The sequence below is a fragment of the Taudactylus pleione genome, unplaced genomic scaffold, assembly GCF_031769625.1.
Source record: "Taudactylus pleione unplaced genomic scaffold, aTauple2 ptg000019l, whole genome shotgun sequence".
In the NCBI taxonomy this organism is placed as follows: domain Eukaryota; kingdom Metazoa; phylum Chordata; class Amphibia; order Anura; family Myobatrachidae; genus Taudactylus; species Taudactylus pleione.
In genome coordinates this window covers 33010186-33026503 of record NW_028284421.1, presented here as the reverse complement: position 1 = coordinate 33026503, position 16318 = coordinate 33010186, and the positions used below count along the sequence as shown (strand labels likewise).

At 43.6% G+C, this 16318-nt stretch overlaps 1 protein-coding gene across 1 annotated transcript in view; it reads left to right on the top strand.

The window, feature by feature from the left end:
• The first annotated feature begins 284 nt into the window (after positions 1 to 284).
• The window catches only part of ACSBG1 (acyl-CoA synthetase bubblegum family member 1), a 62069-nt gene continuing 46035 nt past the window's right edge, over positions 285 to 16318 (top strand). The window contains exons 1-2 of the mRNA XM_088444068.1: positions 285 to 429; positions 9725 to 9819. Of these exons, the coding sequence (XP_088300194.1) occupies positions 9765 to 9819 (55 nt within the window). The 5' untranslated portion in view covers positions 285 to 429; positions 9725 to 9764. The remainder of the gene's footprint in view (positions 430 to 9724; positions 9820 to 16318) is intronic.

Sequence of the window (16318 nt, the reverse complement as noted above, 5' to 3'; positions counted from 1 at the left end):
TGGGAAAATATTGTAAGCCCCACAGTAACACAAAGATCTGGTTGTTCAGTGCTCTAAATCTCATCCTAATTCCACTGTGTATCTTTTATCCTTGCACACAATGACTTATAGAGAGGCACAGATTTCCACAACTCAGAAAAGATTTCTGATTGGCCAGAATACAGACAAAGGTCGGATTTGCATGTAAAAGAACTTAAATTTAATTGAAATTCCTCACACGTCCAAAATAGGGAGTAAGAACCTTGAAGGAATGAAAACTTATTTTTGCCATCCACCAACTTCCTCTGTGAGAAAGAGCAGCAACACTTGTCCATCTACAGTGTCTTCTGCTTTATAGAAGAATAAAATCAATGACTAGACATTATTTAAGATGAAGATTTCCCTGCAAGTCTAAAAGTTTCCAGCGAAAAGCTGAAGTTTCCCTCACAGGTAAATGTACTGTCTTTTGGTGCGTACATCTCTATACTCATATGGGATACATTATTATTAGAAAAAAGAAAGCATTGAAGAAATGATGTGTTATATAGCCAGAACTTGTTGCAAGCATCTTTTAACAAAATGCTTAGGTTTCTAATTTGTTTACCTTGAAGACATGTAGTTGTCATTAGTCATGTGATGCATGTAGACATTCTTTAGGCCAGTTACTGTACTTAAAATGTTGTAAACTGGAAATTCAGGATACTGTTTTGTCTGTTTCTACTTCCTTGTGTTCTCTGCAAATGGCAGATCTTTCAATTATTTGCAGGCACAGATTACATACAGTAAAATTACATTGTTCTTTTTGTATATAATATATATAATTTCAATATAATATATTTCTCAAATATTTAAATATATATAGTGATATTCAATCAATTTAGCAGTGCATATCTTATTTACTGTAAATGTTCTAACACACAAAAATATACATATTGGGGGTCATTCAGACCCACTCGCGAGCGGCAGTACGCTCGCAAGTGGGTCGATGTTCCCCACTGTGCATGCACACGACGGAGGGAGCTCCGTCGTGCGCATGCGCGAGACCCGGCGAGCGACGGGCTTTCTATCGCTCTGGGTCTCGCACCAAAGGGGGCGTGCTGTCGATGTTGATTGAAAGCACGCCCCCTTTGGTGGGCGTGCCGGGGGCGTGCCTGCCAGACGGAGGCGTTCCCATGGGAACGCCTACCGTCTGAAGCCGGCCCCACTGACACCACTGAAATCAATGGTGAGAACCGCTTATTGGCTGAGTGGCGGAAGGACTGAAATCCCACAGTGGAGCTGTCGCGTAATTGCACTTATTTTTTTTGCGAAACCCTTGATTGCCTACTTTGGAACGAAGAGGACAGATCCATGGATAGGAGGAGGTGAGTATGGATTTTTTATTACAGGTACTCCATTGGATTATCTACTGCAGAAGATGACAGATTGGCTTCAGGGATACAAGGTGAGTATGTGAGATAGTGTATGCATGTGTGTGTGCATGTTTGTTTTAATAAAATTGTACTTTTCTGCGATGTGTGCAGAGCCGGATTTAGACCTCAGGGGGCCCCAGGTAAGATACCGGTTTGGGGCCCCCTCCTTCAAACAATTCAAAGCACTATAATTTCATTCCACTTTTACTATCCATGTGGACATAGAGTGGGAATAGTAACCTGTGGCTTGCGAACACTTTGGGCCCCATGTTCTGAACCCTGCTCCTCCCCCTGTTGTCGCGGGTCACAGATCCGGCAGCCCACTTCATTTTAGACCTAACCCTCTCCTCACAAAGACCCCCTCCCCTCAAAGCACAGACCCTCTTCCCCCAAAGCATAGACCCCTCTCCCCTCACAACACAGACCCTCTCAGCATAGACCCCTCTCCCCTCACAGCACAGACCCCCCCACCCCTCACAGCGCAGACCTCCCCTCCCTTCACAGCACAGACCTCCCCTCCCTTCACAGCACAGACCCCCCTTCAGCACAGACCCCCCCACCCTTCAGCACAGACCCCTGCCCTCACAGATACCTCTTAGCATATACTGTAGATTATCTCCCCTCACAGAACAGACCCCTCTCAGCATAGACCCTCACAGCACAGACCCCCCTTTCCCTTTCAGCACAGACCCTCCCCCCTGCCCTCACAGACCCCTCTTAGCAAATAGACTCTCTCCCCTCATAGAACAGACCCATCTCAGCTTAGACCTCCCCCTCCCCTAACAGTTCAGTGCTTTTCTCCCCACCCCGCCAGCTCCAGCAAACTTACCTGTCCGGCATACTGCAGACCAGCATGGCTCTTCGAGTAGCTCCAGCGGTCAAGCCTCCATAACAGCGGCACAGCGGGGGACCAAGTAAGTGACAGTGAGCCACTGTCACTGACTGCGAGCGCAGCGGCACCCTCCTCACCATGGTGATCCATTCATCACTGGCAGCATCCCCTTCCTGCCTAACTATAGGTCCGGCCCTGGCTTTCAACTACGCCTCCTCCTCCCCCAGGGGCGGGGCCTCGGACGTGCTGCTACAACTAGACTCACTGCCTGTATGATTGTTCCCGACTCCTCTCTCCCCGGCTGGTGCTAGTAGCAGCAGGTGACATCACAGACAGCGCAGCAGGTTCTCCAGGGCTGGATTTTGGGGGGGCCCGGCCACGGATCCCTTGGGACCCACTGGGCCGTAGGTGGCCACCTAGGTTCCATAGCATTAAATCCGGCCCTGGTTGTGTGTGTTCTGTGGTTTTTAATATTACTTTTGTTGTGGAACTACAGGTACCAGCAGGCTCATAATGCCCGCATGCTGATACTTGTGGTTCTCCAAGTACCAGCATGTGGGGGAGCCAATATTTGAACTTTACTTGCACCACACTTTACGCAATCAACCCGGCACCCACCGCTCAGGAGTGCCGGGGATAGCCCCGGGCTATCAGCCTGGGCCTGGGGTGCCCTGGAGAGGGGGACCCTTTTATTGGGGTCAGTCTTCAGCTCCCCAGGGATCCCCAGCCTGGGCTGACTAGCGGTCAGGGGTGATGCTTCGGTTGGGGGGCCCAGTGAAAGGACTCCCCTGTCTGTGGCATCATCCGCTCCTCTAGAAAGGGTCCGGTGTTGGTTCTGGTAAATACAGGGAGACCCTACAAATTTATTCCCCTTGTATTTCCAGAACCAGGCCCGGCTCAGAGCCCAGTGCTGGTTGCGCTGAATACGGGGGACCCCTACATCATTTGTCCACCATATTTTGGCAACCAGGACTGGTTCTGAAAAGCCTGGTGCTGGTTGTGCTTCATACGGGGGACCCCTACGTTGTTCGTCCCCTGTATTTAGCACAACCAGAGTACTGGAGCTCCAAAGCCTGGAGCTGGTTGCTTCTTTCGGGCGGGGGGCATGCCATTTTTTCTCATTTACCTGATCCCCAAAAGGCCCTATTCTGGAACAATAGCTACCTAATAAAACAAACCCCAAATCTAAAGTTGCCCCCTACCTAGAGTTATGCCTTCCCAAAAATCCCCCATGGAGAACTGCTGAAAAGTGGTCCTAATTGAGAATGTCAGAAAAAAGTAACAGTTGGAGCTTTAGATTACTCCCAAATCCTAATTTTTTATGTTTTTGCCTGGAAATATTGCACGCAGCACCGAGCAACAGTTCTACCCATCCTTGCCAAATTTCAGCCTAGTAGCTCCAATAGCTTTTGAGATGTATCCCCCTAAACACCCTGCCCCACCCCCCCGTTCGGAATTCTCTATGGAGATTTCTGTGTTTTTCTATTCAGCTTTAATATAAAGATATATATGTATATATATATATATATATATATATATATATATATATATTATATCAAAGTCAGCACACTCTGGCATTATTCAATGGATGGGTGCATGATCAAATTTCATTAAACACAGCTGTAGTCCAAAACAGACAATCCACACAGCTTGATAATATGGCAAAAAAATTGTTTTATAAAGTACCAATCAGTGTATGTATTCCATCAGCCAGCAGATCAACACTAAAAAGTGCAATAGTTCAAAAAGTGCATTGTATTAGAAGTTACAGAGTACTTTATAGAACATGAATATGGTTACAGCAGCTTCTCTTCTCCCTCCAGCTCAAATACTTGGCACGTCAGATGATGTATGACAATCTTATGGACATGGTTACGATACATCACACTCTTCTTCACCAGCACAGTCTTTAAGCACAGTTACATTGAATGTTTTGCATTTTACACATACAGGTCCACCTGGCCCTACGCTGGCTGGTGCCTGTTCCACAGCTTCACACACATCTCACAAATTATTTAGCAATCTGTCTCCTTTGACAATATACAGAGTGTCTCATACCCAGTCTGCCTCTCTCTGCTCCCCTTCCCTTTCACATGGGACAGCAATATACAGACTTTTCAATCACACTATCACACTCTCAGCTGCAGTCCATCCCTTTTCTACAGGAAAGGCTCCTATAGCCACACTGCTACCGCAGTGATCCCCCCCTGTAATGGCCTCTGGGGGGCTTTTATGCATAATGGACTCCTCTTGTCCCTTAACAGTAAAGCTCCTAAGAAACTCCTCTTCCCCATCTCTCCAGCACATATACTGGCATTTCTTATCCCTCTCATGGGTGCTGAAAACTTCACTGGGCAACTCACACTGCAGGCTTCCAGCTCTTTCTCTGTGATCTCACAGACTTTATCTCAGTGGTCTCACTCCAGACCTCCGTCTCCTTGGACGTTAGATGGGCTCTGCACTATGGGTTGGGAGAGATCTCATGACATCTCTCCCATCACCCGCTGCGGGGGGAGCCGGAGGGCGGAGCTCATAAGTGACGACACAGCAGCCAATGAGAGTCTGTCTGACTCTCATTGGCTGCTATAACAAACACACAGCCCCCTGAGCCGGTACCCGCCTCTGCCTCCTCCCCATGCAGGACTATCAGCAGTGGCAGCTGTGCGATGGGGGCAGGGGTGCTATCGGCCACGGGCCCTTGGGCAACTGCCCATTTAGCCTATAGGTAGAGACGGCCCTGGCTGGGGGAGCACCAAAGCTACATTTCTGCTTCCCAGCTCTGTCTCTCCCCAAAGATGTCTGCTCTCTATCAACTTCTCCCTCTAGTCCAGTGGTTCCCAAACTGGGTGTCGTGGCACCCTGGGGTGCCTCAGGGAACTTGCAGGGGTGCCTTGGGTTGGTGGTCCAGTACAAATAAAACTATTTTTAGTCAGTGTGATAGGCAGAACCAGCCCTTCTGCTCCACGGGAGGTTTCTGTCCTCCCTGAGCTCGCCTTAGGACACCTGCGTTACGGTTTGACAGGTGTACCGCCCCAGTCAAACTCCCCACCTGGCTGCTGCCAATCAAAAAATATGTGGACAAAAAAAAGTGGAGCCCTGTCAACCACCACGTGACTGAACCTAAGGGTGACATATAAGCACAATTTACTTCATTTAAGTTTTGCTGAATTTCTCAATAAGAAACTTTTGCCCCAGGGGTGCCGTGGAAAAAATGCTGATACTCCAGGGCGCAGTGATTCTAAAAAGTTTGAGAACCACTTCTCTAGTCTCAATCCATTTGTTCTCTCTCCTGTCCTTTCTCTGCTTTCCCTGCTACACACCTAGTCTACACACGGTACGATTAAAGTGGACTTTATGAACGATAACGATATTGATCATATCGTTATTGATCATATCGTTATCGTTCATATCGTGCATTTTTCACCCACCAATGACCTGCGATGTGCGAGCACGTATGGTCGATATCGATATTGACCATCGCCTGTGCACGCAGGACAACCTGGTCGATATCGACCAGGTTACTATAGGGTGGTGTATTGATGGTGTGCTGGATGACTGATATCGATCATCCAGCACACCCGGGAGATCGAACAATGATATTGTTGTTGATCGTCCCATCTGTATGCACCATAACACTAAGAAAGGTGAATTTACAAATACCATCCCCTAGAGGGTGTTACATATATACACATACTGTATACTGTATATATAATCTATGTATATAACAAAACACACGCATAGCATACACACACACATAACTTATAAGCATACTTACGCACAGCATACACACAGACACACACACAGACATACTTACAGCATACATGCATACATACATACATACATACATACATACACACAGATACATACTTACACAGAGCATATATATATATATCTATATATAGATATATATATATATATACACACACACAGCATACATACAGACATACAAATAAACATCAGCATACTTACCGAGAGAGGAGGAGGGTCACCGCCGGAGCCCATGTGAGCGGAGCTGCTGCTTGGCATGCGTAGCAATACCAGAGAGCTCTGCCAATCAGAGCTCTCTCTCTGTGGAGCCGCTGCAGCTTCGTTGCGCCCCAGGCCAGTGCAGAGAAGGAGACAAGACTGTCTCCATTTCTGAAAAACAAATTTGGTCCATTGGGGGGTGTCTAGGTACTCAGAAACCCCCCCTGCATGCACATATGCTGCTTACAAGCTTACTATTTATAAGGAAATAGACATTTGATACAATGGCATAAAAGCTAATAAAAGTATTATTGTCTGTTAGCATTTTTAATACTGTATTTGTCCATCTGTGGTACAGTTCCTTAGTATTGTATATGTTGGAGTTTTACAAATACTCCTGATACATTCCAAATAGACATATCCTTTTCTCTGTCCTCTCTGTAATCAGCACAGAACTGCTGCATAGCCATTTTAATTGCCAAAACACATATTTGTATAGTAAATGACCTGAATATTGAATCAGTCACTAAAGTCGTATGATCTTTAGTAAATTATTTGTACTGTCGGTGGATCCAACATCTGTTGTATAGGAAAGTTTGTCTAAGAAGAATTTGCTGATAAAATAATGTAAGTACTTAGCTGTAAATTCTGCCACATACAAAACACGATTTCCTGGTCAGTGAAAAAGTGAAGTAGGCACAGGTAGTGAATAGTAATGACTAGTTACATCTACGCTACAGCAAGTAGTTAACACTGAATGTGTAAGTAACTAGCCTAGAAATCTCTCACTGGTATAGATTCTATCTAATATGGATGGATGCTTCAGAAGCTGCAGTTATTGTAACTGTGGATATTAATGTAATAGCTTGTAATGATATCCAACCATGCTGTTTGTGTTTTATTTGTATTACAGTCCATGGGGTCAATCCAATTATGTGCGAATTGTGAGTAGCGAGTTTGTTTCATGAAACTTGATGACTTTGCACAAATGTGCGTACCCGAGAATTCTCCAATCCAATTAAAAATGCCTATTCGCGGTACTCGCAGCGGAGGTTTGCGAAATGACTGCCAAATGCGTTGTGAGAGATGTGCATGAAAAAGTGGGGAGGCCCTCCTGGACCCCCCAAAATTGATAATTTTGTTAGCAGGACCATTTAGAAGGCTGTTTGTGGGCATTAGGAAAGTACTGAAGGTTTCTAAGTGGTGTCAAATGGCTGATTTGTGCTTTTTTTTTTAATGATAATTAAGCAAACTTTTTTCATTTCATCTCAAACTAATTAAATGAAAAAAATAAATAAAAGTATCAAAAAAAGGTAATTTTGGGGTACTTTGAGGGCACTATGAAAAATTGTAAAAAAAAAAAAAAACTATTATTTTTTCAATTAAAAAAAACTAAATTAAATTTGGGGTGCCTAAACTAACAAAAGGTAGATTTTGGGGTAATTGGAGGCCATTTTTTTAACCCCAACAAGTGACATGTAATTATTGGACTAAGCCAATTGGAAACTTCTAATTGCCTAGTTAGTCATTAGGGGGTGTCCAAGGGGTTCAGCACGGTGTCCCAACATTTTAACCTTAGAATAAAGATTTTTATTTCCATCTCTCATCTTCAGGGAGGTGCGAATGGAAAAATGCGAACTCACTCTGACTGGTTCAGTGCGAGTTGCTAACTGTATTGCAAAATGAATTCGCTATGTGAATTTGAAGAGAAAATAGCAACTCGCATCTCGCACCTAATTGGATTGACCCCCATGAGTCCTTTTTGAAAAAAAAGCACTATATAAATAAAATAATAATATTAATAATAATTGTTATTATTATTATGTGCAACTTTAATAGATTAAAGTTACTTATGTGTATTTTTGCACTAATCAATGGAACAGAAATGGTTAACATATCATTAGCATACAACATGCTGGCCAAGATATCAGATTTACTTCTTCATGTTATACTGTATCTTGTAAAGCACAATGGAATATTCTGGCGTTATATAAGTAACAATAATAATAATAATATTCAGATCAGATTTGTATTTAGGTCTAGCTGTAATGCCCAACATTGCCTGGCTATTATTTATTTATTCATTCATTTATTTATTTTCTCTGTCTGCACCCCCATACCCTCTTTTTCTCAATCTCTCTCCTTCTTCCCCCACTATCTCTATACCCCCAACCACTACCTTTCTTCCCTACACATATTTTTCTCTCTCTTCTTCACTCCAACATTTTCTCTCCACCTCTTCTCCCTGTACCTACCTCAACCCCTTACTTTCTTCTTCATAGATGTATCTATAATGGGTGTGGGGTATAAGGTGCTCCTGGGCCCCTGGGTCCTCTCTGGTGTCAGCACCTACTTATCTCTCCAGCATTGGCACCACAGAAATCATCGTCATTTTCCCATGTGTAATAAAGAAATCACAGAGAACCATTGACGTGGGACTTGTACTAAGCCTTGGAGAGAGATGAAGTGGACAGAGATAAAGTATCAACCAATCAAATCGTAACTGTCAGTTTACAGGCTGTTTGAAAAATGACAGGAGCTGATTGGTTGGTACTTTATCTCCACTTCATCTTTCTCCAAGGCATAGTACGTCTACCCCTTTTTTGCTGGAGCACTGCACATGCGCAGTAGTCTCTGGAGCAGTGCCAGAGTCTACTCAACAACTGCGCGGGCGACGAAGGGGAAGGGCATTCGGAGACTGTACACAGGGGTGTTGAGAACCGTGCCAGGTGGGGGAAAGAACGTGGCCTAATCGAGGGAGGCCTGGCCATGCCCCCTTAGGATAAAAAAAACTAATTTTTGCAGTACTGCACAGTGGCGCTGCGCACTGGGGAGGGGGGCTCTGTGCCCGGAGCAAAGCTGGGGGGGGGGAGCGATCTGTGTGATCACTCCTCCCCCACAGGCATAGGAGACTGCTGTGGCTGCTGGCTGCTAGACAGCATCAGGGCAAATAGCATCAGGTGTATGAGAGTTTTAAACCCTTTCTGTGCTGCTGACTTCCTGCTGGCTCTGGGCGACCTGGAAAACCCGGCGTGCCATATCTCCACCTTGAGCTGTGCAGCCCAGAAAAACTGGACTTCCAAATTACAATTGCAGGTGCATAATGTGCCGTTCTTGTATTGCTCTCCCTTGGAGGAAGCTGATCCCACCAGAATGTGGGAAATTCAGGTGAGAGACCACCCCTCTCACCACACTCTATATATATATATATATATATATATATATATATATATGCACACACAGTATATTATATATATATAATTTACTCACTTTGCCCCTCTGTTAGAATACAATAGCTACTAACTGACTGTGGTATCATTGGGTAATAGCGTGCCAAGATCTATTTTCCCTTCTTCATAATTTGTATGTTCTTCATGGAAAGCGACATTTTTTATTGTTGTATCTTACCCATTTATTGCTCCCTTATAGAAATGTATCATATACTTGTCCTATATGAATATGTATACAGCGCTCTATGATTAAATATTTGATTTATTGTTCCCATGTGATGAAATGTGTTATTGCCCTCTCTCAGACAAGGGACAAAGGAATCCGCAGATTGGGACTCAAATTTCATGGAATCTCCTGTTGCTGAACCACCACTGGAAGTCCCCATCACCAAGTCTACAGGTGAAAGTAGCTCATACACTGACACGTTTTATGTCCCACTAGCAAAAGAGTAATTGTCTGGTATGACAGTGTTATTGTATGAGCAGGGGAGGGCTGACAGGGCCGTCTCCCAGAGCGCTGTAGAATGGAAGGGCGCAGCTGCAGTCAAGCTTACCACTCATCCGGAGCATTAGCAATTCCAGATGGGTGGTGTCCTGAAATTACATCGTCGGCCAGCCCTGCCCCTCAGTCTCCGCTTCTGCCCACCTCCCCTCCTGGTCCATGCAGAAGATGCCTCTCCTCTGCTCCATCCTGGCCCCTGGTCTATCCCACCTCCCCCTGGTCTATCCCACCTTTTCTCTTGGTCTGTGCTGCCCTATCTCTGCTACATACTGCCTCCCCATGCTCTGTAGTGGGGCTGCCTCCCCCCCTCCTCCATAATGTCTATGTGCAGCAGATGCCTCTTCTCTGGCCTGTCCTGTCTTAACCCCGTTTCAGGTTTCTTTCCCAGCGCGGCTGGCAGTGAGCACCTTCCTGCCCCCAGTAATGTGGCCACATACCTCATAGAGAAGCTTTAAGGAAAAGCGCTCTCTGGGCCTGATTCAGACACGCTCGCGAGCGCTGAGCATTCGCAAGCGGGTCGATGTTGGGCCAGTGTGCATGCGCACGACGGACCCGGCTCCCATGGGAACGTCTACCGTCTGGGGCCGGCCCCACTGACATCACAAGTGATGTCAGTGGGAGTGCTCTTGGCTCTGATAGGGCCAAAAGCACTCCAGGGCTTGCTGCAGACGAGACCCTACCACAAGGGTCTCGTCACAAGCCTGATGGTCGCGATGGTCGTGACCATCTTTTTGACCGCTCGCTATAGCTGTGGGTGGTCACCCACAGCTATGCAAGCGGACAGGAGGCCGCTCTAAATTTCAGAGGGACGGCCCTGATTCAGAGCGAGCGCTCTGTCAGAGTGTCTGGCTCTGAATCAGGGCCTCTGTCCCTAACCCCCTTGGCATGTACAGATTACCGCCTCTAGTATAGACTAGAGTGGCCACTGACTGTCCTCCCCGGGGGTTTCAGCAGCCCTAGTAACATCAAGGAGCTGCCAGAGGAAATCAGGAACTGTGTAGTCATGTATATAAAGTAGACTACTAATTGTGTGAGTGTACATGTGTTACACCTGTATTTTTTTCCATACCTCAGTACTCTCTTCCCCCCCCCATCCCTGCCCCCATGTTTATGTCTTGTCAGTTTCTTTTACCCGCTTTACCCCTTTGTTTTAAATTTTCTGGTGTTTCTCTCTTGCCTTCCTCCCTCTATGGTGTATCTGTGTGCCCACATACCCCTGTGCTTTACTTTTTTCAGACTGTGGGCAGGATGTATCACATTTTGAATGCTATACATCCATCCACTTACCGCAGGCATAGCAGAGTTAATAACTCTGGTATGCATGTACAATTGTGAATAAAATTGCAAAAGACAGCTCCTCCAAACAGAGCTGTCCTGTGCAAAGAGATGTTTATGATCCTGGAGTCCTGCACAAGCGCTGTAGTTGACCAGGGCATGTGTGAGCCATGGGGGACAGGGGAAGGGATCCTATTGGAACATTCTCTGGGAATTCTGCAATGAGAAGCCCATAGGATTCTATATAGAAGGAAATGTTCACCCTGAGCTCCTCTTGGTGTAGAACTGGCCCTTTGTGAGAGGTAAATGTAAGTGTCTGACCATAGGTATTTATTTGTGTGCAAGTCTTCTCTATTGTACGAGTGTGCGCATTTGTACAACTGCACATGTGAATTAGTCCCTGTATATTTGTGCCAAGTTTCTCTGTGGGTAGTATGTATGAGTCTGTCTATGAGCATACAATAAAAGGTTATGAGGGTAGTATGTATGAGTCTGTGTATGAGCATACAATAAAAGGTTATGAGGGTAGTATGTATGTATGAGTCTGTGTATGAGCATACAATAAAAGGTTATGAGGGTAGTATGTATGTATGAGTCTGTGTATGAGCATACAATAAAAGGTTATGAGGGTAGTATGTATGAGTCTGTGTATGAGCATACAATAAAAGGTTATGAGGGTAGTATGTATGAGTCTGTGTATGAGCATACAATAAAAGGTTATGAGGGTAGTATGTATGAGTCTGTGTATGAGCATACAATAAAAGGTTATGAGGGTAGTATGTATGAGTCTGTGTATGAGCATACAATAAAAGGTTATGAGGGTAGTATGTATGAGTCTGTGTATGAGCATACAATAAAAGGTTATGAGGGTAGTATGTATGTATGAGTCTGTGTATGAGCATACAATAAAAGGTTATGAGGGTAGTATGTATGTATGTATGAGTCTGTGTATGAGCATACAATAAAAGGTTATGAGGGTAGTTTGTATATATGAGTCTGTGTATGAGCATACAATAAAAGGTTATGAGGGTAGTATGTATGTATGAGTCTGTCTATGAGCATACAATAAAAGGTTATGAGGGTAGTATGTATGAGTCTGTGTATGAGAATACAATAAAAGGTTATGAGGGTAGTATGTATGAGTCTGTGTATGAGCATAAAATAAAAGCTTATGAGGGTAGTATGTATGAGTCTGTGTATGAGCATACAATAAAAGGTTATGAGGGTAGTTTGTATATATGAGTCTGTGTATGAGCATGCAATAAAAGGTTATGAGGGTAGTATGTATGTATGTATGAGTCTGTCTATGAGCATACAATAAAAGGTTATGAGGGTAGTATGTATGAGTCTGTGTATGAGAATACAATAAAAGGTTATGAGGGTAGTATGTATGAGTCTGTGTATGAGCATACAATAAAAGGTTATGAGGGTAGTATGTATGTATGAGTCTGTGTATGAGCATACAATAAAAGGTTATGAGGGTAGTATGTATGTATGAGTCTGTGTATGAGCATACAATAAAAGGTTATGAGGGTAGTATGTATGTATGAGTCTGTGTATGAGCATACAATAAAAGGTTATGAGGGTAGTATGTATGAGTCTGTGTATGAGCATACAATAAAAGGTTATGAGGGTAGTATGTATGAGTCTGTGTATGAGCATACAATAAAAGGTTATGAGGGTAGTATGTATGAGTCTGTGTATGAGCATACAATAAAAGGTTATGAGGGTAGTATGTATGAGTCTGTGTATGAGCATACAATAAAAGGTTATGAGGGTAGTATGTATGAGTCTGTGTATGAGCATACAATAAAAGGTTATGAGGGTAGTATGTATGTATGAGTCTGTGTATGAGCATACAATAAAAGGTTATGAGGGTAGTATGTATGTATGTATGAGTCTGTGTAAGAGCATACAATAAAAGGTTATGAGGGTAGTTTGTATATATGAGTCTGTGTATGAGCATACAATAAAAGGTTATGAGGGTAGTATGTATGTATGAGTCTGTCTATGAGCATACAATAAAAGGTTATGAGGGTAGTATGTATGAGTCTGTGTATGAGAATACAATAAAAGGTTATGAGGGTAGTATGTATGAGTCTGTGTATGAGCATACAATAAAAGCTTATGAGGGTAGTATGTATGAGTCTGTGTATGAGCATACAATAAAAGGTTATGAGGGTAGTATGTATGAGTCTGTGTATGAGCATACAATAAAAGGTTATGAGGGTAGTATGTATGAGTCTGTGTATGAGCATACAATAAAAGGTTATGAGGGTAGTATGTATGTATGAGTCTGTGTATGAGCATACAATAAAAGGTTATGAGGGTAGTATGTATGTATGTATGAGTCTGTGTAAGAGCATACAATAAAAGGTTATGAGGGTAGTTTGTATATATGAGTCTGTGTATGAGCATACAATAAAAGGTTATGAGGGTAGTATGTATGTATGAGTCTGTCTATGAGCATACAATAAAAGGTTATGAGGGTAGTATGTATGAGTCTGTGTATGAGAATACAATAAAAGGTTATGAGGGTAGTATGTATGAGTCTGTGTATGAGCATACAATAAAAGCTTATGAGGGTAGTATGTATGAGTCTGTGTATGAGCATACAATAAAAGGTTATGAGGGTAGTATGTATGAGTCTGTGTATGAGAATACAATAAAAGGTTATGAGGGTAGTATGTATGAGTCTGTGTATGAGCATACAATAAAAGGTTATGAGGGTAGTATGTGTGAGTCTGTGTATGAGCATACAATAAAAGGTTATGAAGGTAGTATGTATGAGTCTGTGTATGAGCATACAATAAAAGGTTATGAGGGTAGTATGTATGTATGAGTCTGTATGAGCATTCAATAAAAGGTTATGAGGGTAGTATGTATGTATGAGTCTGTGTATGAGCATACAATAAAAGGTTATGAGGGTAGTATGTATGTATGAGTCTGTGTATGAGCATACAATAAAAGGTTATGAGGGTAGTATGTATGAGTGTGTATGAGCATACAATAAAAGGTTATGAGGGTAGTATGTATGAGTCTGTGTATGAGCATACAATAAAAGGTTATGAGGGTAGTATGTATGTATGAGTGTGTATGAGCATACAATAAAAGGTTATGAGGGTAGTATGTATGAGTCTGTGTATGAGCATACAATAAAAGGTTATGAGGGTAGTAAGTATGAGTCTGTGTATGAGCATACAATAAAAGGTTATGAGGGTAGTATGTATGAGTCTGTGTATGAGCATACAATAAAAGGTTATGAGGGTAGTAAGTATGTGTATGAGCTTGAAATAATGCATTACTGTGTGTTCATTTCAGTCTTTTTACGTCAGTCTCCATATGTGTAGTTCATTCAGTCAGTGTTAGAAAGTGGGTTTGTTTTGTCTTGTTTTGTTTTTCTTTATAGAAATTGCTAATTAAAAACTAGTGAATGATGTAGCTGTACACAACACTCTGGGCCTGATTCACTAAGGATCGCTGATGCCATCGCGGCTTTTATCGCGCATGCAGGTTTGCTGTGAAAGTATGCTAGTAATTGCAATCACAAAGCACTCGCACAGACAACATGCAGACGCTCACTTCCCCTCTCGCACATCCGTAATACTTTTCACTTCATCCAAAACATTGGTAATATTGAAGAACATCAGAGCCTCTCGCACACTTACTGCAAGGCAGACCTCATTTATATATTGCTAACTTTCCTGTAGGCAGTGAGCACTGAAGCTGTGTATGCTGTCACAGGCAAGGGCAGAACTATGGGAGACAATGGAGGCGCCTGCCGCCGGGTTCCAGCTCTAAAGGGGGCACCTCCTCCATTGTCCACAACATATTCACCCCACTTAGGGCTGTAAATATGTAACCGGAGTGTACCATCATGGCCCTTCACGGCACCTGAGAAGCCGCCATACACTAGTGGAGAGCTCCGGGTTAGACCATCAGCTGCCTCCTCCGTCTATCTATAGCCTGTCTGCATGAGAATTGCTACATTACAGTTTCAGCGGCTGTGTGAGAGTGGGGGGCACCAAATTATAACTTGCCTCCTGGCGTCTGGGATAAACTTACGCCACTGGTCACAGGGGCTAATTTATGCACGCCCCTGTAATGGCATTCAAACGCAATGGCACGAATGCGTTTCTCCGACCACCCCCGTCACCACCCCCCGATGCTCTGTGCCTATCAATCACTCAGTGATTGCTCTGTGAGGTATCCGAGATCGCAGTGTGATCGCAGTGAAGCATTCGCGCACGCGCACTGTAATGCATATACATGTGCAGTACGCGATAATCATCCATCTGCATACGCGATTGCAATAGCGATCCTTGCTGAATCAGGCCCTCTGTCTTTGGTATTTCTCCTATATATAGTTATAAAACACATTGGGCCAAATGTAATAGAGTGCGAATGCGTAAAAAATGCAAGTTTAGCGCTAAACTTGCATTTTTTACTCATTCGCAAATGTAATAGGGTGCGACTATAGTAAACCTCAAATTTTCGGGCTTTACTATAATTCACAAAAAAGCATCTCGCATCCATATGTTTTCCCATTCTCAAGATAGAACTTGGGCAATGTAATAGAGGGCCTTATTCAGATATGTACACTAACCCGATGGCTAGCGCACAGTAATATTGTCTTTTGCAGTAGAACTACTGGTCCCAGCAAGCCTCCCCAGCATGCTGGTACTTGGAGAACCACAAGTACCAGCATGTGGGGCATTACGGGCCCGCTGGTACCTGTAGTTCTACTGCAAAAGAAGTATTAAAAAAATTACAAGTCTCACACACTGTGACAATACAATTTTATTTAAACATACTGTACATGCACACTCACATACACACTCACAAACACTCATACTCACTTAGTATCCCTGTAGCCAATCACATCTCCTTGTCCATGTAGAAATCCACGGATTCCTGTAAAAAAAAATATATATATATATATATATATATGAATACTCACCTCTTCCTATGCATAGTTCACATCCTCTTCGGTCCATGTAGGCATCCACAGGGTTAAAAAAGAAAACGCAAAATCCCGAAACCAGTACGGACAGGAGGAAGGACACAGGAGGATAACCTTCCCCCGCGTGAATGACCGGGACCCACATGTGCCCAGTCATTG